At 37.9% G+C, this 22,906-nt stretch overlaps 1 protein-coding gene across 1 annotated transcript in view; it reads left to right on the plus strand.

The window, feature by feature from the left end:
• gna12a (guanine nucleotide binding protein (G protein) alpha 12a) overlaps positions 1 to 22,906 on the plus strand; it is a 106,449-nt gene that overhangs the window by 67,398 nt on the left and 16,145 nt on the right. Inside the window, exons 3-4 of the mRNA XM_088006518.1 lie at positions 15,092 to 15,142; positions 15,208 to 15,408. Coding sequence (XP_087862644.1) covers positions 15,092 to 15,142; positions 15,208 to 15,408 — 252 coding nt within the window. The remainder of the gene's footprint in view (positions 1 to 15,091; positions 15,143 to 15,207; positions 15,409 to 22,906) is intronic.

Consider the following 22,906-nt stretch of genomic DNA (forward strand, 5'->3'; position numbering starts at 1 on the left):
CAGAGCTCTGTGGTTCCTCCTGTCAGTGTGAGAGTCAGGGTGAGGAGGCGCCATGTTAGGAAGAGAAGTGGAAGCTGCATCTTCAGAACAAACAGGTCATGATGCTGGGCTACTGATTATCCCTCTGTCTGGACACAGGATCAATAGGACCAGTTTAAAAGCTAAAATGAATGGTTATATGCCAGACATGGAAAACTGGGATGCCCTCCATGGCATGATGTTTAGAATTTAGGTCTCATGGCATCTCAAGGTGTCAACATTGCAGCCAGTGGGCTGAAGGAGGAAATACAGCTTTATTTTGCAAGAGCTACCCAGCTTTTATCGCTTTAGCTTTTACACAGAAACTCCAAAGCACACAAAGAAGCAATTGTGTGTATACATTATATATATATATATATATATATATATATATATATATATATATATATATATATATATATATATATATTTTTTTTTTTTTTTTTTTTTTTTTTGTCATAGTACCCCCAAGAATTTAAAACTATGTTCACCCCTGCCCTTGTCCCTTAGGGGGGTCAGGTGGGTTGCTGGCGCCTATCTCCAGCTAACATTCCGGGCGAGAGGCGGGGTACATCCTGAACAGGTCGCCAGTCTGTCACATGCCATGCAGCTGTAACCTGATTTCTCTGTTTCTCTGTTCCAGGCCCTTGCTGTTCCATTCAGAAATCAATTAGCAGCCTCATAAAACATAGGTGAGCTGTGTAGAAGAGGAGCGTGCACTTAAACCACATTACTGCTCACCAGTGGGTTGAGGAGCGCAGGGAAAACTGCGATCCTCTTCTACACAGCTCACCTATGTTTTCTCCAAGCTCAGGTGCAGAACCTTAGCTTGGAGATGCGGTCATTTGATTTTATACTGCAGAGAAATAAAGTGAAATCAGGTGTTGCTACAAACAGCACAAAGCATTCAGTCTAAACTGTAAACTCCACAGAAAGCATTCAGGTTACTGAAAAGACGTAAAACCCCTGTGTGCAATGATGCAAAGAATTGTATCATACTTCTACTTTCTTGCCATCAAGACATAAAAATATTCTGCCAGAAAAGAGTGAACCACTGCAGCAAGACATACGATTTTATTCACTGATGCGGCTCAGCATTTTTCCTGTTCCTGTTACAAAGTCACACTAATCACATTTTTTAATTCATTGTGCAGATTAAAGCATTTCCTTCCTGTTTCTGTACAAAATGGAACTTGTGGGAATTATTTTACAGGACGTCAGCAGCAACCTTCTGTAACCTCGACCTTTTTGCATAAAAACTGCTATTTCTGTTCTTGTTATGTTTTTTTTTGTTTTTTTTTTTGAAAATTATAATTTTACATATTACCAATAAAAATAAAATAATAAAAAAATGTTGATGTATTCAGTACTTATTTTGCCTGCCATATGTGGAATAAAGTCATAGCAAAATATTTACACTTTTAAAAAATGTCATAAAATGAGTGAGCATGCAGGCGTTGGTTTATAATTTCAGGCCTTTAAAAATAAAAACTGAATTTATGCAAAGTCGAGACTCCCAATCAATCAATCAAGCAAGCAAGCAAGCAATCCTATTTATCCAGACACAATTATGGTCCATAAAAAAAAGAAACAGACAGTGTAATGGAAAATTTTATGTGCTCCTCACCCCTCTTCTGCTTTAGGTATTTCTATATGGTCTTATCATGAAATTGATCAAGCTGCTCTCAAGACTTATGCTGTGTCATATAACAGCATGGGAGAGCTCCTTGATCCTGGAGACTATATAAGTGTTACTTCTCCAAGGAAGGAAGGAATTGAGGGAAGTCCAAGGAGAGTTCTTTTTTTAGCATGAAAGAACAACCCCCTATCCTTAAACAAGACCATCAGTGTTGGGCTCCACGGAATCCCTGGTACATCACAATCAGGGATTCACACCTCTCATCCAATCAAGTCTCTCTTCTCTGACCAGAACCCATAAAAGGAAGCCAGATCCACTGTTGGTCAGAGGAGACTTGACAGACTCCTTTGACTCTGTATTTCTGTTTTCACCTAGCAAGGTTTGAATACATTTCTTATTTTTTTCTCATCCAGACTCTTGTTAAAGTAATTTTTTCCACGACAACAGAATAACAAGAACAATAAAAAATAAAATAATCATCCACTGCCTACAAACTAAGGCACCAGTGATTCCACAAACTAGAGAAGAACCTCACTGAGCTTTGAACAGAGTTAGTCAGGGTATGAATGATGCTGTTTACAGAGTCTGTTAACCTACACATACATCTCTATGTAATGTTTTGAAATACAGCAGCACAAGTCGGTACATTGGTATCTGACTGCCACTACTCCATCTCGGCACTCTTAGCAGCATCCTCGTACCGTCATTGTAAGCGATCTGAAACTTATGCATACTGCTTTTCCTGTAACGCCACCACAGGTGGACTGTATACATTGGAGTACAGATGCTTTAAAAAGTGCAATTTTGACAGATGCTGAGCACAAGGAGAACTTCCGAAGGAGAATATTAGCTTGTACATATTGAGTACAACGCTGCCTGTAAATGTCTCCATCATCAGACAGGTCAGTGGTGATGAAATGCTCCAAATATTTTACCTCATCACTAACTTTGAGGATGCTGATAGAGTGAAGTCAGGGAAAGATAATTTAGTGTCTTCTTTGCTTGTGACAATCATGATGCTGCTCTTTTTTGCATTATATTTAATATCATACACTAAGCCATACTGAGAGCAAACCCTTGACAGTTACTGCAGACCAGCACTATATGGACAAAAGCTCACAAGATTGTCAGCATGCATCAGGTGGGTTGATGGTTCTATTGCCAACCTGACAGCCAGTCCTACATTGACTCAACAGCTTAGATAAATCTGCAGGTTGAAAAGGCAAGGAGATAAAATGCTGCCTTGTCGCACACCATTACACATATAAAAAGAAGACGATACAGAGTTTCCCCATTTTACAGACATATTCTGTTGAGCATACCAATACACTAATATTCTTACTAAAGATTTCAGAAATCCTCTCTCATGTAATTTATAAAACAATGTTTCATGATTGACATGATTAAATGCTTTTGATGCTTCTATCAAACACTTAAAAATTGTGGTATTATGTCTCTTGTATAAATCCAAGATTACCTTGAGAGCAAAATGCACATGTCAGTCCCAAAATGTGGTTTGAAACCAAACTGGTTATCAGATGTGACTATAAACTGTACTGGCCAAAGCTATTGGCCGATAGTTGTCTTTGCTATTTATTTTACCAGCTTTATCTTTTACAATAGGCTCTAAAATCACAGACAATATAGAATTTAGTAAAATGCCATGAATTAAAAACCCGGAGAAACAAATAGCCAACAAAGGAAAAAATGTCCTACTTGTAAATTTTGAGTGTTATCCGCACCACATGCCATATTATTTTTCAACTTCATAACAATATCACTAACTTCTTGTGCAGAAATAGTAACATCCTCATGTGTGTCTATGGTGTCTATCACAAAGGGATTACTCTTTCTACAATAAAACAGTTCATAATAATGTCCCTCCATAAGTCAATAACATTGTCTATTTATGTAACCAAAGAACAGAATTTACTCGGGTTCAGACAGCAGTTTACTACCAACCAGTTATTTTTATTACAAGTTACTGGACTGAAACACATCCGACTTCGTATCAACACTTCTTCATACAGTTTTCCTGGAAAACCAACAAAGAAAAAAAAAACATTTAGATCATAAAGAACCCTTTCAGGGTTCTTGGTAAAAAAAATAAAATAAATAAAATTAAAAGAAGCTGGCCAGCAAAAACAAAATAGTTCATATAGAGCTCTATATTTGTGTGTGTGTGTGTGTGTGTGTTGTGTGTCTCTGATGCATACGAAACAGATCGATGAAAGAGGTTGTCCTGGCTGGGATGGCGACCCAGAATGACGATGGCAGCCGACGTCCACAGACACAGAAAACTTCGTAGCCTCTCTCTCTTCCTCCGCAGGCACAGGAGCACCTTCCCAGTGTTCCTTTCCTCAATATCGGCCACAATAATGCACTAGCAGGAAAACATCTGTGACCTTGGGTACAGCTTTAGATCCTCTTTTTACCAGATCACTCAGATAAGTTTGTAAAAATGGACAGAGGCACTGCTGCAGATTACAAACAGTTTATTGAATTCACAAATGTTTCATGTGCAATAATAGTCAATTTATTTTATTATACCAAATGACCACACTAAAGGCGGAAGTCTATGCTGGCCCTGGGATCCTTAAAGCTGAAAAATAATTAAAACTAGATAAGAATTTGACTGTTTGGGGGAGGAATAATAAGAAAACAAAAATACAACTAAATACACCTTAAGTGTTCCCCAACAAAAGCACACTCGCACAAAAATCTATAGTGAATACAAAGGAAAAGAAAAAAAGAAACTCCCCTTCCACTGGTCTCCTCAATATAAATAAAACAGCCTAGGACCCAGGGACAGCATAGGTCCCAGTTTAAAACAAGTCAGCGGGCTACAATAGAAAGTCCCTTTCTCAAAACAAACCCCCAAAAAAGAAAAGTTATTTTGAATCAACATTAAACATCTAAAAATAAGTAAACTGAAACAAAAGAAAATTTAAATCAAAACAAATCAAGAACTGAAACAGTAGCAGGCCAACCTTCTCTAAAGTGAAACCAGCAAATGTTGCTCTTGACGTCACTCTCTAAAGTGCGTTTCCTGTGCACAAGTCCTCAGCCTGCATCTCATCATCTTCTTCTTCTTCTTCTTCTTTGTTTTATGGCGGTTGGCAAACAACTTTAAGGTGCATTACCGCCACCTTCCAGATTGGAGTATGGATCAAAGGCTCATACCCTCCTCATAATACCCGTTCTTCTAAGAAAATTAAAGATACTATCAAACACTACATCCCCCGATGATCTCTGAAATATCTCTCTAATATCTAATTTATTTTTATTTCTACTTAATTCTCTAAGTAATATCTCTCTTTCTCGTATGTATTTGTTGCATTCTAAGAAAATATGTTGCACTGTTTCTAATTCTCCACAATAACTACAACAACCTGTATTATGTTTATTGATTAACTTAAGAGTACTATTTAATCCTGTATGTCCAAACCTGATTCTTGCTATAATATCTTCTTCACTTTTCCTCCTGTTACCTTTTCTATTTTCCCCCACTTTTTTTTGGATACTATAATAAAATCTCGCTTTCTCTCCTTTATCCCACTGTTCTTGCCATTTCCCCTTGATGTATTCCTTTACAATATTTTTTATCTCACTTTTACTTATCTTAATACTTAAATCAACAATTTCCTTTCTTGATGCACTCTTAGCGAAACTATCAGCCAGTTCATTACCTACCACGCCAATGTGGGCAGGAATCCAAACAAATTTCACCTGCGAGCCCTGATTTATAATCCTGGAAATTAAGTGAATTATATCCAATATAATGTCTTGCCTTGATTCTGACTTTACCTCTTGGATACTAATTAATGCGCTACTAGAATCTGAGCAAATTAAAAACTCTCTATTTTCCATTTCCTCAACCCATTCTAAAGCCATTAAAATTGCCATTAGTTCACCTGTATACACTGTCAGTTTATTATTTATCCGTTTGTTTTTCATAAAGTTTAAGTCTGGGACAATAAATGATATACCTACTTGACTATTTACCATTTTTGAAGCATCTGTATATATTTGAATAAATTCTGAATATTCTTTTTTAATATAATTTTCCACTTCATCCTTTCCTAATTCTTTTCCCTTTTCCAATAACTTTAAATCAACTTCAGCCTGTTGATAAACCCATAACGGAATGACAGAAGTACTAGCCACAGGACTAATTAGAAATTGATCTATTCCAATATCATTTACTTTATTTAAAATTATCCATCCAAAACTTTTAATTTGTTTCTTTTCTTTTTCTTGACAAGGTTGTAATGTCATATGTGGAGGATGGGCTTCACTATGTCCTTTAATATTTGCCCAATAGGTTAAGGCTAATTGTTCCCTCCTGAGCTCTAATGGCATCTCACCCATCTCAACCTGTAGAGCTGACACTGGAGTAGTTTTCATTGCTCCGCAGCACAGTCTTAACGCCTGATATTGTATTTTATCTATCTTCGTCAGTAAACTACTTGACGCTGAGTTATATAACATGCAACCATAGTCAAACACTGACCTAATTAGTCCGATGTAAACAGTCTTTAGTGCTTTCCTATCTGCTCCCCATTCTCTGCCTCTCAAACATCTCATAATATTTAAAATTCTTTTACTTTTTTCCACTATTTTATCTATATGTATTTTCCATGTGAGTTTTTTATCAAACCACATACCCAAATATTTCATTTGCTCTTTCCTCTCTATAATATTCCCATATAATTTGAGATCCATATTGGTATTCATTCTTCTATTTGTAAAAACAACAAATTTAGATTTGGATATGGAGAATCTAAATCCCCAGTTTAGAGCCCAAGCTTCTACCTTGTTTAATGCTTCCTGTACTTTCCTGTTTATAAATTCTGTGTTTTTCCCCCTCTTCCAAATGATGCCATCATCTGCAAATAATGAAACACCAAAGGATTTATCTATACTATTAAACATATCATTAATCATTATAATAAATAGCATAGGGCTAATAATACTGCCTTGGGGAGTCCCATTTTCAACTTGATATTCTGAACTTATTTCCCCTCCTACTTTAACTCTAATATTTCTCCCAGTTAAGAAATTTTTAATCCACCTATAAATTTTTCCCTTTATACCTAATTGTTTTAATTTAATCAACAGCCCTTCTTTCCACAGCATGTCATAAGCCTTTTCCACGTCTAAGAAGATTGCTATCACACTCTCTTTATTAATCTGGGCTCGCCTAATTTCATGTTCCAGACACAAAGCTGGATCAATTGTACTTTTGCCTTTCCTAAAGCCAAATTGATAGTTTTTAACCTTTTCCTTAGATTCTAAGAAATAAATTAACCTGTTATTTATCATTTTCTCCATAATTTTACCCAGACATGATGTTAGAGCTATTGGTCTGTAACTTTCAGCTGCATTTGGGTCTTTCCCTGGTTTGCAAATAGGAATGATGATGGCTTCTTTCCATTTATCAGGTAATATACCTCCTTCCCAAACTTTATTATACAATTTTAGAATTACTTCTTTACTCACATCACTAAGTTTACTTAACATATTATAAGTAATTTGATCATTTCCAGGCGTTGATTTATTAGAATTCCTCAGTGCTCTATTCAACTCAAACAAGGAAAATTTCACATTAATAAAATTATCATATTCTTCATCATTTTGAATTAATTCAATATTTCGCTGTTTAGTAGTTTCACGTCCTAATTTTTCTTTGTTATCTAGATTCTCTGTACTACGTACCTTTGCAAATATTTTTGCTAATACCTCAGCCTTATTTTTATTATCTACAATACTATTTCCATTATCTTTTATTATTGGAAAAAAATACTTTTTGGAATTCCCAGACATTTTTTTAATAGTATTCCAAACCCTGTCTAGTGCAGTATTTTTCCCCAAAGATTCACAATATTTCCTCCAATAATCCCTTTTAGCTTTTCTTATAGTTTTCCTGACTTCTGCCTGTTTTCTTTTATAATCCGTTAGGTTTTGGAAACATATTATTTTCTTAAGTATCTTAAAAGCCTTATTTCTCTGTTTAATTACTATTGAACATTCTGGTGTCCACCATGGAACTATCTTCTTTTTTCTATTACCACTACTTCTAGGAATACATGATTTGGCTGAATTTATTATACACTTGCTAATTTCTGAATTTAACTCATTTATTGGTTTATTTATATCTACATCTTCCAGGCTAACCTCACTCATAATTTCAAATTTACCCCAATCTGCTTTCTCAAATTTCCACCTCCCCTCAAGTTTTATCTGGTCTTGCTTTACATTTAAACCTATATTAACAAAAATCGGATAATGATCGCTCCCTATTGTGTTTTCTTTAAATACTTCCCAGCTACATAAACCAGCAATAGATTGAGAGACCAAGGTCAGATCAATAGCAGATTCTTTACCCCTTACCAAGTCCACCCGAGTGCCTTCTCCATTATTTAAAATGACCAATTCTTTTTCTTCAATTAACTCTTCTACAATTCCTCCATTATAATCATCCTGGTCTCCCCATAAAGTATGTGCATTAAAATCCCCACACCAAATTATTTTCCCTCTCCAGTTTCCTATGATTGTTTCAAGTTTTAATTTTTCTAATATTTTACAAGGATTATAAAAGTTTATTATTTTAATATTTCCATTATTTGTCCAAACTTCAACAGCAGTAATTTCTAACTCTGATGTTATTTGTATTTGAATAAATTTTATGTCGGTCTTAACAAATATAGCACAACCTCCTCCACTGCCATTTGATCTGTCTTTACGTACGTCTGAATAACCCTGAATACTAAACTGTAAGGATGGTTTGAGCCATGTTTCTTGAATGCATATTATATCTGGTTTTGGGTGTAGGTTATTAATGAATCCTTTAAATTCCTGACCATTCGATATTAGACTGCGAGCGTTCCATTGTAGTATTAAAATTATGTGACAGTTTGAGACGCCTCCAGTTCAGATGCTCCTTCACTCTGAGTTCATCATGAATTTTTTCCCAGGATACATCTTTGACCTTAAAAAATTTAGTAGCTGCTTTTACTATGATTTTAATTTTTTCTGTTTTATTTTTTGCTTGCTCTGAGCAATTAATGGTGTATGCAAGAAAGGGAATCAATTTTTCTATCGTGATATTACCCTGATGATTGTCTTCCACTGTCTTCTTTTCATAGCTTAATTTTGGAGCGCTATCATTTTTTTTCACCCGTTTCACTGCTTCAGCATAAGTTACTTTCTTTTCAGTTTTAATTCTTTGAACTTCAGCTGCTTCTTTCCTTACAGTGCAACCTGCATATGCTGCAGTATGATTTCCTCCACAGTTACAGCATTTCACAGGGTTATTTCCACACTCACCATATGGATGTTCGCCTCCACATCTCCCACATCTCTGTTTCCCTTTACAGACATTCGCAATATGTCCATACCTTTGGCATTTAAAGCACCTGAGTGGTGCTGGAATGTATTGCCTTACATTGAAACTTATGTAGCCAACCATTACCTTATTAGGCAGAACTCTATCTTTGAAGACCAGTAGTACAGATGTACTGTCCGCTCTTTCTCCATTCCTGAAAGCCTGTAGCCGTTTGATGTCTGTGACCTCCCCTCCTTTAATTAATTTCTTCAGCTCCTCTAAATTTTCTCCTACAGGAATTCCTGAAATTACTCCTTTTGCTCCTTTCTCTTCCCCAACAACCTTTCTTTCCAGCACCTCCTTTTTACACACCATCTGTAGTTTAAGAGCTTTATTCTTTTGTTTGCCATTTTTGCAAATAATGAGCAGACCTCCATCGCTTAATACTTTAGCTAGCTCTACTTCTCCAATAACTTTTTTAAGTCCATTCGACAGACTAATGGGACTTATTCCAAACAAATCATGTCCAGTTTTAAATTTTAATATAACTTTAAACTCTTCCATCATAACTTTCTTCCTTATTTCAGCTGTTTCTTCCTCATCCTCAAGAGATCTTTTCCCAGTGTTTATCTCTTTTTTCACCTCATCTCTCCCCCCTCCCGCTCTTCTGTTTTCTACCATAGACCACCCTGTATCCATACTCTCGTCCTCCCCATTTCCCCCACTACTACTTGCCATCTGATCCACTCACAACCCGGATTATGCCAAAACCACCTCTGGATTAATTTAGCAAATGCCAGTTAGCACTTAATCGAAAAACCTCTCATCATCTCAGCGATTCTATCCGCTTTTAAATGTAAATGCTGATTACCAGTCTCCCTAACAAGCCAGCTGCGCTCTGTCACAGCATCTTCCATATATGGGCAAGAGGAAGAGTGCGCAACAGCACACATTCGGGGGAGACAATATGCCCCGGCTACACATCATATATAAGGCATAAAGAAGTCAAGCGCTATGCAGAAGGTAGGCAGAGACTAGCATGTCTCTACTCCGCAGCAGCTCTGAAACGCCAAAGCCCGGGAATAGACCCTTTTCACAGTGACGTCAGACAATGGCCGCCATAACTCAAAACTGGGTATCTTTACTTCCGGTGTGATTTTGCCTTGGGAACCAAGCTGAAAAATTCCCGCATTCTCATAATCTTAAGGATATAATAAAAGGTAAGTTTAATAATAACAGCATTTAAGTATTAGATAGCTGTTATTAATCATTGTAAATTCACCATTCTCTAACTGTGTGCAAAATAAACAGTATCGATCGGAGAGTAAACCACCTAGCAGCAGCTTTAGCCACATTTAGGAAAAAATATACTCTCTGTCAGTGCTGTAACGTTTAGAGGTTCACTTTCTGTATTTTATAAAACAGTGTTTAAGTGTTAGATAATCGTTATTAGTCATTGTCAATTTACCATTCTCCAACTGTATTCAAAGGAACCAGCCTCCGATCATGAGTAAACCAGCTAGCAGCAGCTTTAGGAAAGTTAGTTAGTTAGTTAGTTAGGAAACATATACACCGCCGCCTGTCAGTGATGTAACGTTTAGAGGTTCATTTTCTGTATTAATGGAAAATAAAGGACAGCTTCCAACAACGTTGTTTAGAATAGTATTTTAAATATTCTGGGGCTGATTATGTATCTCTGCTCATTTCCAAGCTCAAATGAGCAACTTCACGTTCAAACACAAGTCCCCCAAAAAACGCGACCGGTGAATCATTATTTTTTATGAGTTTAGAAAAAACAAGACAAAAGCCATAAATAACAGTTGGGCTTGACGACATTTCTGTTTTTCCAGCAACAAAATGCGCATCTCCATGCCCTGTTCATGTTTCTGTCGCTGCTATCAGAGTCTCTCCCAAAGACGCACAGAAGGAATAAAAAATAAATACAAAAGAAAATATTAATGCGCAGTGATTTGGATAAATAACTTTAATCTGATTACTGGATTTGAAATACGAACTCGTTAGATTATTCGTTACCGAAAAAGTGGTCCGATTAGAGGAAGGCATTGCAAAGCAGCGGCGGCACCGGACATCTCCGCTTATAACAAACAAACCCCTATTTCATGGGATGAGTGGCAACTCCAGTCTATAATTTAAGAATCTGATCAAGATTAGAGCCTAAAACGTTATAGTTCAAAAACAGTAAAAAGTTCTGGTTAAGGAACAGTTATGTCACGTAGTTAGCTAGCTAACAAAATTCACTAATGCTAAGCTAACGGTTACGGAAAACAAAAATACCTACCTTCATAGTCAAACAGGTATTGTTCGGTGAAGAATTTCTAGCCTTTGTCTAATTTAGATTTTGTTGTCAGAGAAAATTGGTTTGCAAATCGTGATCTATCTTCAAATCTTATTTTAGGCAAATGTTTTAGAGACTGTGTAAACTCCATGCTCCGGTGTTCTGTCTGATCAACATATGCTGTCAGATATATATATATATATATATATATATATATATATATATATATATATATATATATATATATATATATAGTTAAGAGAGGAAAAATTCTTGAACTTTAAAACCTTTTGACTCGTTAAATCCTCTCTTATGCCCGGGTTCAGAAAAATGCTGTGCGCAAAGACTGAGATCACGCAGAGATAACAGCGTCACAATAATCAGCATTTATTCAAGACAGATGCATACTATCACCAGACAAACACATCACAACACATCAGAAACCTCAGAGCACAAACAACACATGAATTTACCTGAGAGAGAAAAATACAAAAGATGGAAACGACAAACAAAAAGCAAAGACGTCTTTGGAGAAGTTGCAAGTGCAAAATCTAATGTGTTACTTCTGTGTAGAAAGTTTTATAGTAAAAGGCGTATTCCTATCTTTAATTTATTCAAATAAGGCGTATCTTTGCTCATCCAACCAGGAGCTATCTCTGACCTTCTCTCAAGCCAGAAACCCCTGCCGTGTTTACAGCCTTTCACAGATGAGTGTGAAAAGCTACAACTTCCACTGTATTGTTTTCCCACAGACAAAAGGCAGTTCAAACGATCCTAACAAACCATCTGCTGTAACTACAGGTAAAATAAAGGTCAATAGGCCAGAATAAGTTACTGATTTAAAACCACAATTTAGGCCATTTGAATCAAGACATGTTAAGTTTTAAAACTAGCTTATTTTAAATTTATTTTTTCAACAATATATATATATATATATATATATATATATATATATATATATATATATATATATATATCATTACTTACTATGTACACAGGAACTAAGGATACACAGCTTCGAGGCAAAACGGAAGTTGTGTGACGTCATGTGAAAAGGGTCTATTCCCCTAGTAACTGCAGTCGGAACAATGCCGTAAAGTGATGTCGTACTTTGCTCTTAAAGGGACACTACCCATAAAGTAAAAACAATACAGAAAAGCAAATAACACAGAACAAACAAATAAAATACAGCTGGGTTACACCATTAATGTTTGTTGGCAAAAATGTTTTTAGATTGTTTTCCAAAATTTAGTAGGACTATTATGTTGTAATTTCCTTGCAAGTGACTCAGATTTAAGTGCATTTTCATTCCTAAATTGTAAAGCATATTTCAAATTAGCATTTGCCCACTTCTTGTAGTCAAATACAGGACCATGTCTAGGTTTGCTTGATTCAGCCCACAGTTTGAAAGCCGTTCTGGCCTCTACATTAAGCTCTTTAACATAATCATTCCACCCTGGCTTTGCTTTGTGCTTTTTAGTTTTATACAAAGACCTACCTATCAGAAGGGATTCTACAACCTTCTCATACAGTGAGCACAACTCTTTGCCATGTTGCTAATTTTTACAGTTTATGCAAGTCCAATAAACTGTAAAGCACTTGGACTCTTCAATCCATTCCATATTGTTTTGCTACATTTTGGCAAAACAATACCATTCAGTGTCAGAGTGGATACAGAACAGATTAAGATTCTGCTTAGTGAAATTGTCCCAATTTATTTTCTCTTCTTGGGTGTTGTAGAGGCTAAGCCAAAGCTTTAAGCCCCTGAGGTGGTACACCGGGGTAAAGTTGACACGCCGATCACTTATCCGCTGATTGAAATGAGAGCCGTCCTTGATGTTAGTGCAGATAATCCATTTATTTCCATGACTCGGCAATCATCATCTTATTTCCTTTGTACAACAAGTCATTCCTCTAACATGTTGTCAATAACACCTCTAACACAGTTTCAGCGATCCACACAGCATTAATTCAATAGCGGTAGCATTGCGTCACGTTACGTTGTGTTGCGTTGTGTTGCGGTCAAAAACTGTTTCCCCCTTTCGGGTGGAACACACCTGTCATCATCAACACCGGATGCTACCTAAATAGACAGCTGACAGATCATGTGACCCAAACCATTTAGAATACAGAAATTCATAATCTGCTCCTACAGGTGTCATTACTCGTGGGCTAAAGGTCTGGTAAATTGCCCATTTTTATAGACAAAAAGAAAGGGATATGATCAGATGTTGCAATTTCATACTTAATTCTGATGGTCTCTAAAGAGTCATATGCATCGTCAGTGCAGATACAGTGGTCTAACCATGATGTTGTGTTCCACGTTTCACTGATGTAAGTGTAGCTGTCAACAGGTAAGAGCATTTTACTGGAGAGAATCAACTCATCAGTGAAAAAAAAACTGTTTTAGGTGATTGGCAAACAAGGATTTACAATCTGTTACATCATATCACCCACAATAAAAAAAGAAGTGGATGACACAAGATATGCCAGCCTATTAAGATATACTTCTTCATTCCAAGGGCTTTCATAAGGTGTATATATATTCAATATGATGATAAACTTTTTATTTCCAAAACTGAACTCGAGTCAACAAGCTCCAGTTTGATCACTTTAATCAGCTGATCGTAACTTTTATGCCACAACACTGCAACGCTTCCAGAAATTATGCCCTGCACTATGCCCTCTACCACTGGTTGGTCTTATCCAGGCAGTGGTAGATTCACCTGCACCATAAAAAATTTCATGCAGGGATTTGAGTCTTTCTATGTTCTGCTTGGATAAAAAAGTGTCTTCTTGGTTGCACAATACATCACACGTTTCCAGACATTTATCCATCACAAGATGATGTAATTTGTCCGCCTCTGTATGTCCTACCCTCAACCCATGCACATTGTATGACACAATATTAATGCTCATTTACTGTACTTGCTCCAAGGTTTTTGTTCACACTTGCTTGGGTCTCCATTGCCTCTGTCAGGCTCGATACGTCTCTGCTCAGCTGCTCCATTCAGCTAAGCAGAGCTTACGCATCCTTCCTGCCAAATCCGACAGGTGGTAGCTCATCCAGGTATTGTGAGACAAACCTGGGAATGTTCTCTCCACATTTATTGGACACCTTTAGGCAGTTTTAATGTTATTAGTGTCCTGTTGGGGGCCTTTATGCCTAATGCAGCATACAGACGCATACACAATTCAAACAGCAAGCGCTTCAATCCATTCAGATGAGAAATTGCTCGACACCAACAATACAATATCATCTTGTGACAGAGGCCTCATTTTGATGACGATAAAGTTTAAAAGTTCATCCTCCATGATCAATCTGCTGTTTCAGATTTTGTTTGAGAACCTCCACTACGCACTGCCGCACTTGCAGCCATCTTGTCAAATCCCAAATTGAAACTGTGGATGAAAAAAATGTATTGCTTATCATTTCGTCAGTGGGGTTCTTATCCAGTGCTGGACATTTCTGCTCCAGCTACTGATTCAAATATACATTCAACATACATTGAACATTCAATATTCTGCTCATCTGGTCCAGTCTGTTCATAAACACAGTAGCAGCATATTTAACAGAAACATAATAGGCATGATATGATTACAGGGAATCATCTGGTCTCTGTGTTTGCATTGATTTATACATCATTTAATCAGAAGCCTCTTCTCTGGAGCAAGAATCATTTAAGGCCAAGAAATGAAATTGTTCTAATAATCATATTAGATGCTGTAATTTTATTTTTTAAACCATTTATGTTCAACAAGATAAGATGACAGTTGAGTCAAAGCTCTTTTCTTCCCTTCTTGACTGCAGAGTGAATCAGTCAAATACTTCCTGGATAACTTGGACCGTATTGGACAGCTGGTGAGTCTCACTCAAATAATCTCTCTATTTCTTCATACAAGACAATGACTCTCTTCTGTTTTCAGAGCTATATTCCAAGCAAGCAAGATATTTTGTTTGCAAGAAAAGCGACCAAAGGGATTGTGGAGCACGACTTTGTCATCAAAAAGATTCCTTTCAAAATGGTGGATGTTGGGGGTCAGAGGTCGCAGCGACAGAAGTGGTTTCAATGTTTTGATGGGATCACATCTATTCTCTTCATGGTGTCTTCGTCTGAATATGATCAGGTAAGTGCATTCTTAAGATCACTTGCATGCATTAGAATCTACAGGTCATGCTTAGAATATCTCTAAATACATATTTTAAATGCACACAAATTTAAGAACTTAGCACACAGAAATCATTTTACAGAAAGGAGATGTTCGACCATTCCTCCTCACACAGTCCTGGTTCCTTACTTATGTTGTTTCATCCCAGCTAACTAAAAAGGTTGTAAGATTGAAGTCTAGGGAATGGGATCAATATGCTACTTCGATAAAAGATTAACTCACTTCAATATTTGTTAAAGAAATGTTATAGATGGTACCAGGGTTGAAAGTAGTTTTAAATTCTTGGGGGTACTATGACAAAAAAAAAATTATATATATATAATTAGAGGTATATATATATTAGGGATGTGCCGATCAGGTTTTTTCCTGCCGATACCGATCACCCATGAGGGCCGATACATCGATACCGATCACATAATTATTATTATTATTTTTTTTAATCATAAACACTACCGGTTACATTATGTGGAAAAAGGAACCATGAATTCACCTTAATTTATACAAAAACTTGTTTTTAATAACTTTTTTCAAGAAGAAAACTAAACAAAACAGGCATTGTGCAAATTGTACTGCTATTGATAATACTATCTTTAACAGACTGATAACATATGTAGGCTCTGAAGAGGCTAAATAATACAAAGAGCCAAAATAAAACCTCTCAACATTGCCAAAAAAATTCAAGTATAAAACTTAACATTCAAAGGCAAAAACAGGTTCCATTACAATAAACAATCCAGAGTTACTGAATGAAAACTTCCTGATAGCATGGCGGCTAGCTGATTACTGCTAGCTCTGATTGGCTGTTTCTGACTCAGCGGAGTAATTATGCAGATCAGGGAGGAGATCGATTATTTTTTTTGAGATTATCTGTCTCATGTTAGGACAGCGAAAGTTTTAATACGTATGTAAAATTTATTTTTTTAGGTTATAGATGCTGCAGCTTTAAGCAGGTTCGGTGTGAGAGTCACTACCAGGTGGAGCAGAAGCGGCGCTCCGTCTGTGAAATATTACTACCTGTAGCGTAGCAGCGGTTCAACAGCGAGAGCAGAACCAGCGTCTTACATCGCAGCTCGAAGTCTTAAATAATTTTGCGGGTTATTTGTTTAGCTTTCTGACCGTCATGTTAATCCGGGTGAGTGTTTGTAGCTGTGCTCTGCTTTACTTGCTGTCTGATCCTCCTTATGTCTTTTTTACTGCAGTGAGCCTCAATGTAGCCAACCTCCGTCAAGTATGGCATTGTTTTTATGTCGTATTAGCTTTGTTGTGTTGATGCATTTTGACTGCTTCAGTTTTCCACCGTAACACGCAAACTTCCCCATTCACTCAGTGCGATATAGTTCCACATCGCTTAGGATTTGTTGCTGCGCGTTTGCGCAGAGTGAAGGAAAGAGGAGACCAGCTGCACAGGCAGGTTGGAAATGAGATGATCGGTATCGGCAACAAGAGCCAATGATCGCCGATAACCGATCATGCACTTTTTCACGAAAATCGGCCCGATTATGATCGGTGACCGATCGATAGGCACACCTCTAATATATATATATATATATATATATATATATATATATATATATATATATATATATATATATATATATACACACTAAGAAATAATCATGTAAATCATGTAGGGCTGTTGTAAACGAATATTTTAGTAATCGAGTAATCTATTGATTATTCTTACGATTAATCGAGTAATCGGATAAAAAAAAATTATAAAATGAAATATTGGTAAATCTGGCATAATACCGGTGTTACTATCAGATATCAATATCAGTCCAATTTTTCATATTTGAGAATCCCTAACAGTTGCTTTTTTGTAGTTTAGAAAACTAACCTGTAACAATAATAGCTCACTTTCTAAGTTAACCAGAAGAAAAGTTATAGAAAAATCTGAAATTATATTGAATTTAATAACAGAGGCAGGCTCACAAATATGCTTATAAAAAATGTCTACAATCCAGCTTTTAGTTTATGTATTCATCTTCAGTGAGTTTAATAGATTAATTAAACTCACCTTGCCACCTAACCTGTCACGCTTTGGGTTTGAAAATACGGGAAATGTCGCCTGGAGTGGGAGGAGAGGGCGAATGAACGAACGTAAGATGGGGTGGAGGGGAGGAAATAGACCAGCGGACTGACGAACCGTTAGACCGGGGGACGAACACGGGGGGAAGCAATACGGGATATTTACGACACCTTCACTGGTCACACTCAGAAACTCATCTACCAGCCATGTACGATACGCTCCGCCACCCGTTTCTTCAGACCGGGATATGAAATTTATTGTGCGGTTCGTCGGTAAAGCTACATTTACACGGTAAGCATCAGCTACTCAGCCGCCCGCCCTGTTCAGTCTATCCGCTCACCTCAGCGCTCTTCCCGCTGGAGGAGCATTTCTCCTCCAGCAGTCCCGGAGGAGAAATGCTGCCGTATTCCAGGCATTCCCCCAGTCATTTTAAGGATGCTCATTGGTTCCCCAAAAACGATAAAAAGTCGGGCATTATCATCAATCAATAAAATCCCCACGGGCCAATCTTGAAGATTAGACATTATGCCGCTGAGACTTGGCTTTTGTCAACAACTCAGAGGCGGAAGTGAGAGCTCCGCGCAACGCAACTGAAGTCCCGGCCGGAACACGGTGCGCTAAATAATAAAACATAAATTAACGAAGCTTCGAGGCAGGTAAATTTTCCTCGAGGAATTTTAGTAATCGAGGTACTCGAATCATTCGAGGAATCGTTTCAGCCCTAAAATCATGTAAATTTACAGTAACATACTGGCAGCTATAGATGCCAGAAGTTTACAGTAGCTGTACCGTAATTAATCCTGACAGTAGGTTACCGTCAATGCAAGTATAGATACTGTGAAATAGGCGAGAGATGAAAACATGGATCTGTTGGAATGCTACTACTCAAGTAACCCTAGTCAGAGGGGCTACATGCAAAGACTGAGGGTGGAATGGTTACTTCGACACCCACAGTCTACAATGACTGCCAAACAACTAGTAGCTCAGTGTTCCAACATCCGCAAACGGCAACTGCTATCACAACTTGAGATTGACGAGATACAACACAAATGCTACGGCAAGAGGGAGGATCCCGGATGTAAGGTCAGGGGGGAGTTAACTACAACTCCCCACCGCGAGACTGGGTATGCAGCCCCAGTAATGAACGAACTATCAAAGCTGAACGAGACAGCAACTGACCTGAGAGAAAGAATCGTGGCCCGAATGAACACCAGGCAACCCCGACGCCAATTACAACGGCTGAGTGAAGTACCATCAGAAAGTCTCATTGAAGATGTGAATGCAGCATTGAGAACAATCCCTACGAACACCATAACAGAAACCAATGAGCTGATATACAACTCAGCATCAGTGATCCTTGAAATGCTCGGCTATAAGAGCAACCATGAGACCCAATATCCATCATGGAAAAGACGGTTAGAGGCTAAGATCAAGATAACAAGGAGGGAAGTGAGCCAACTGTCAGAGCTCCAAAGAGGTGCAATGAAAAGATCAGTACCTAAGAAGTACAGCCAGATGCCCATACCTGAAGCACTCGAAACTGCCAAACAAAGGCTCCAAGCCTTGGCCAGCCGCCTAAAGAGATACACAAGAGAGAATGAAGCCAGGAGGATCAACCGGCTCTTCTCCACCCAACCAGCTAAAGTGTACTCTCAATGGCAGGGTAATAACAACAGAGCAGACCCACCAAGGCTGGAGACTGAACAATACTGGAAAGGCATATGGGAAAGGGAGGCGTCCCACAACAGCAATGCACAGTGGCTAACCTCTCTACGAGAGGACCACAGCAACCTCCCTGAACAAGCCCCGGTAACCATCACTGTGGCAGATGTCCAAGAAAGAGTCTCGGGTATGAAAAACTGGACAGCACCAGGGCCTGACATGATCCATGCCTACTGGCTAAAGAAGCTCACTGCCCTCCATGAGCGACTGGCAGCTCAACTGAACCAGCTGCTACAGAATGGGACTCACCCTGAATGGCTAACTGAAGGGCGCACAATCCTGATCCAGAAGGATCCCTCAAAGGGTTCAGTCCCATCCAACTATCGGCCGATAACCTGTCTCTCTACAACAGGGGTGTCAAACTCAATTTCACAGAGGGCCACTTCAGCATATTGACCCCCCTCAATGGGCCACATTGACGGTACAGATCAGGAGAGCATCCCTGCTAAAACACCCCAGACAAAAGGTTGACTTCCCTCATTCAGTTCTGTAGAGGCTTATAATGAGTCAATGGTCCAGGTGTGTTAGAGAAGGAATCCATCTAAAGCTGCAGATGGTAGCTCTGGAAAACTAGACTTGGGCACCTCTAGCATAAATGTATAAAATACAGTGTTAAAAATAAATTAAACACCGCCTCATATTGTTAAATAACTGATTTTATGCATTGAAGTTTTAAATATTACATTTGAGTTTCCATGGATGTAAAATTACTGCTCAGTTTAAAAATTACAATATTTAAATCAGTGTTTAAAGATAAGCAAACAAATAATAAAAACAAGTCACATGGGCAGACATTATAGACTTTACGCAAATATTTAGTCTCAGAGGCAACTGAAATCAATGAATTTAAAAAATCCTTTCTGAATATCATCTCATGGTCTCTGAACTAAATGTGTCTTTCTGACCGGGAGCTGACGGCGTGTTGAAGAGTTATGGACCGGACGCTTTGGAGCGTCTGGTTAGGAAGCGCATTACAAACCTTTGGTTGAAAGGTAGTTTGTAGTCAATTCGTGCTCAAAACCTATTTTAAGTCAATCATTGGCCTATAAAATGCTGGGGGGCCACATGTGGCCGGCGGGCCTTGAGTTTGACACGTGTGCATTACGCCATAGAACTGCCAATTGGTAATTGAAGTAAAGTAGCTTCGATTTCAAAGAAGCCGACATTGAAGTCGATTGGCAAAAGAACCATCACAAAAGAGAAAGGCTCTTGTTGTCTCACTGCACCCCAAAGAGATGCATAACCTACAAAAACCATTTTTGTCTGGTTTTGAACCAGAGACCTTTTGCGTGTAAAGCAAACATGATAACCACTACACTACAGGAACTGAACTTCTCTGCTTTGTTTCAGTTTGAGGTTCCAAAGTTGATGATGTGAGATGCAACGCATGAAAATTTCAACTGAGGTTTGCACTCATATGCCTGGATTCTGAGTACAGACCATGACACCACAGAACCCTTGTTGGCCTTTAGTAAACACCTGTGATGAATAGAACATGCAAAATCTGTTTCTGTCTGGTTTCGAACCAGAAACCTTTTGCACGTAAAGCCAACGTGATAACCACTACACTACAGAAACTCATGCTCTTTGGAGTGTTCCTGGTAGATGATCCACATTTTGTTAGAGACTAATGTCAACAATGGGCATGGAACAATGTTAAATACTTACAGATCCTCTCAGAGAGCACAGTAACTTGGTGAACAAACTGTCAGACTTATACTTGTGCCCAATTTCACATTACAATCCATAAACTAAGCCTGGGATCAAAAAAATGTATTAAAGATGTCATTAGCAGAGACAAATGGTTCTACAGAGACTTGGTTAAATGGCTAAAAAATAAAATCAATAATTACAAATAAAAGATGGTTCAAAAATAAAATTAAGACATTAAATAAAAAAATATATCTCTGAAATACAATCACTTGAAAATTAAAAATGGTTCAAAAATAATATCAACACTTCAAAATAAAAAATCTCTGGAAAATAAAATATTATGTATGTTGTTTTGAAAAACATTGGAATATAAGCACTTTTATCAAATCTCCATTGTGGTAAGATCATGTAAGTTCTTCTTAAATCCATGGAAACTCAACAGTTTGTAAGGTAGGTGAGTTAGCTCAGCAGGTTAGAGCACCGTGCTGGTAATGCTGAGGTCATCGGTTCAAACCCCAGATGGGGCAATTCTTGTGTAAGGTCCTTCAGACAATCAACACTTCAAAATAAATAAGGGTTCAAAAATAAAATCAACACTTTACAATTAAAAAAGGTTCAAAAATAAAATCAACACTACAATAAAAAAATGGTTCAAAAATAAAATCAACACTTGAAAATAAAAAATGGTTCAAAAATAAAATCAACATTTTACAATTAAAAAAAATGGCTCAAAAATAAAATCAACAGTTCAAAATGTATAATGGTAACTGTTTCTGTCTGTTCAGTCCATAAACTAAGCCTGGGATCAAAACATGTATTGAAGATGTCATTAGCAGAGACAGACGCTTGGCTAAAAAATAAACCGCTGGGAGAAACTCATTCAGCGGATTTAACAAATGGAGCCTTCTTGGTGCACGTTACCCAGGAGAGCGGCGGTCTGGAGGAGCTGCAGACGTAACATCTGTCCGTTTCGGAGAAGCGAAACCACGCAAAAAAAAAAAAAAAATCCTGGTAAAAGCTCACACCGGACCGCACAGGGTAAAACACTCACAGAGTTCAGTTGATTTTTGGATCAGACAGATCCAACTGACTGATGAATTAGCGCTGATTTTTCTGCAGATGGGAACCAGGAGGAAGTACATTCAGACCCCAGCGGGTGAAGTGATGCTAATTTAAGTGAAGTCGCATAATTTAATTTATTAAAAGTTATTGGGGCCTCAGTTTTTGTCACTACGAGAAAAATGTAGATGCATTTATCTGCTTAATTTGTGATGGGATCTGGATTCACGGTGAATATTAACTAAACCGCATAAAATGCAACTAAACAGTCGATGTTAATATGATTGTAATTTCACGGATAAAATAGTACATGACCGATTTTTTGTATGTTGTCGATCAAGATAACGTCTAGCGCGACCTGCCGCCCTGACACCAACTCACACACATTTTTATTCACAGTCTTACTTGTAAATCGATATTTCTTTTCTTGGACGTTTTGATGTTAGCTTGTCGATGTCTCAGTTTTATTCGCTCTGAAAATCAATAAGCAGCTTGAGGCGACTCTGCTGCTCTCTAGTGGCGAGAAGCCGTAATGTTAGCTGGTAACAATCGGAATGCATTGTGGGAGATGTAGTTTGTAGCCAATTTGTGCTCAAAACCTATTGTAAGTCAATGTCGGCCTATAAAATGCTGCAGGGGCCACATAAAATGACATGGCGGGCCACATGTGGCCCGCGGGCCTTGAGTTTGACACATGTGCTCTACAACATGGAAGCTCATGTCAGGCATCATAGCAGCTAAGATAAGCGGGCACATGGATAAATACATGAGCACTGCACAGAAGGGCATCGGCATAAATAGCAGAGGAGCCAAACACCAACTCCTTGTAGACCACACAGTCGCCCGAGACTGCAAAACCCGACACACCAACCTGTGCACCGCTTGGATTGATTACAAGAAAGCCTATGACTCAATGCCACATACCTGGATCATTGAATGCTTAGAGATGTACAACATCAACAGGACTCTAAGAGCCTTCACTGCAAACTCGAT

Source organism: Poecilia mexicana, unplaced genomic scaffold (genome assembly GCF_051168715.1).
Source record: "Poecilia mexicana isolate PSO_F unplaced genomic scaffold, ASM5116871v1 scaffold_1, whole genome shotgun sequence".
NCBI lineage: Eukaryota > Metazoa > Chordata > Actinopteri > Cyprinodontiformes > Poeciliidae > Poecilia > Poecilia mexicana.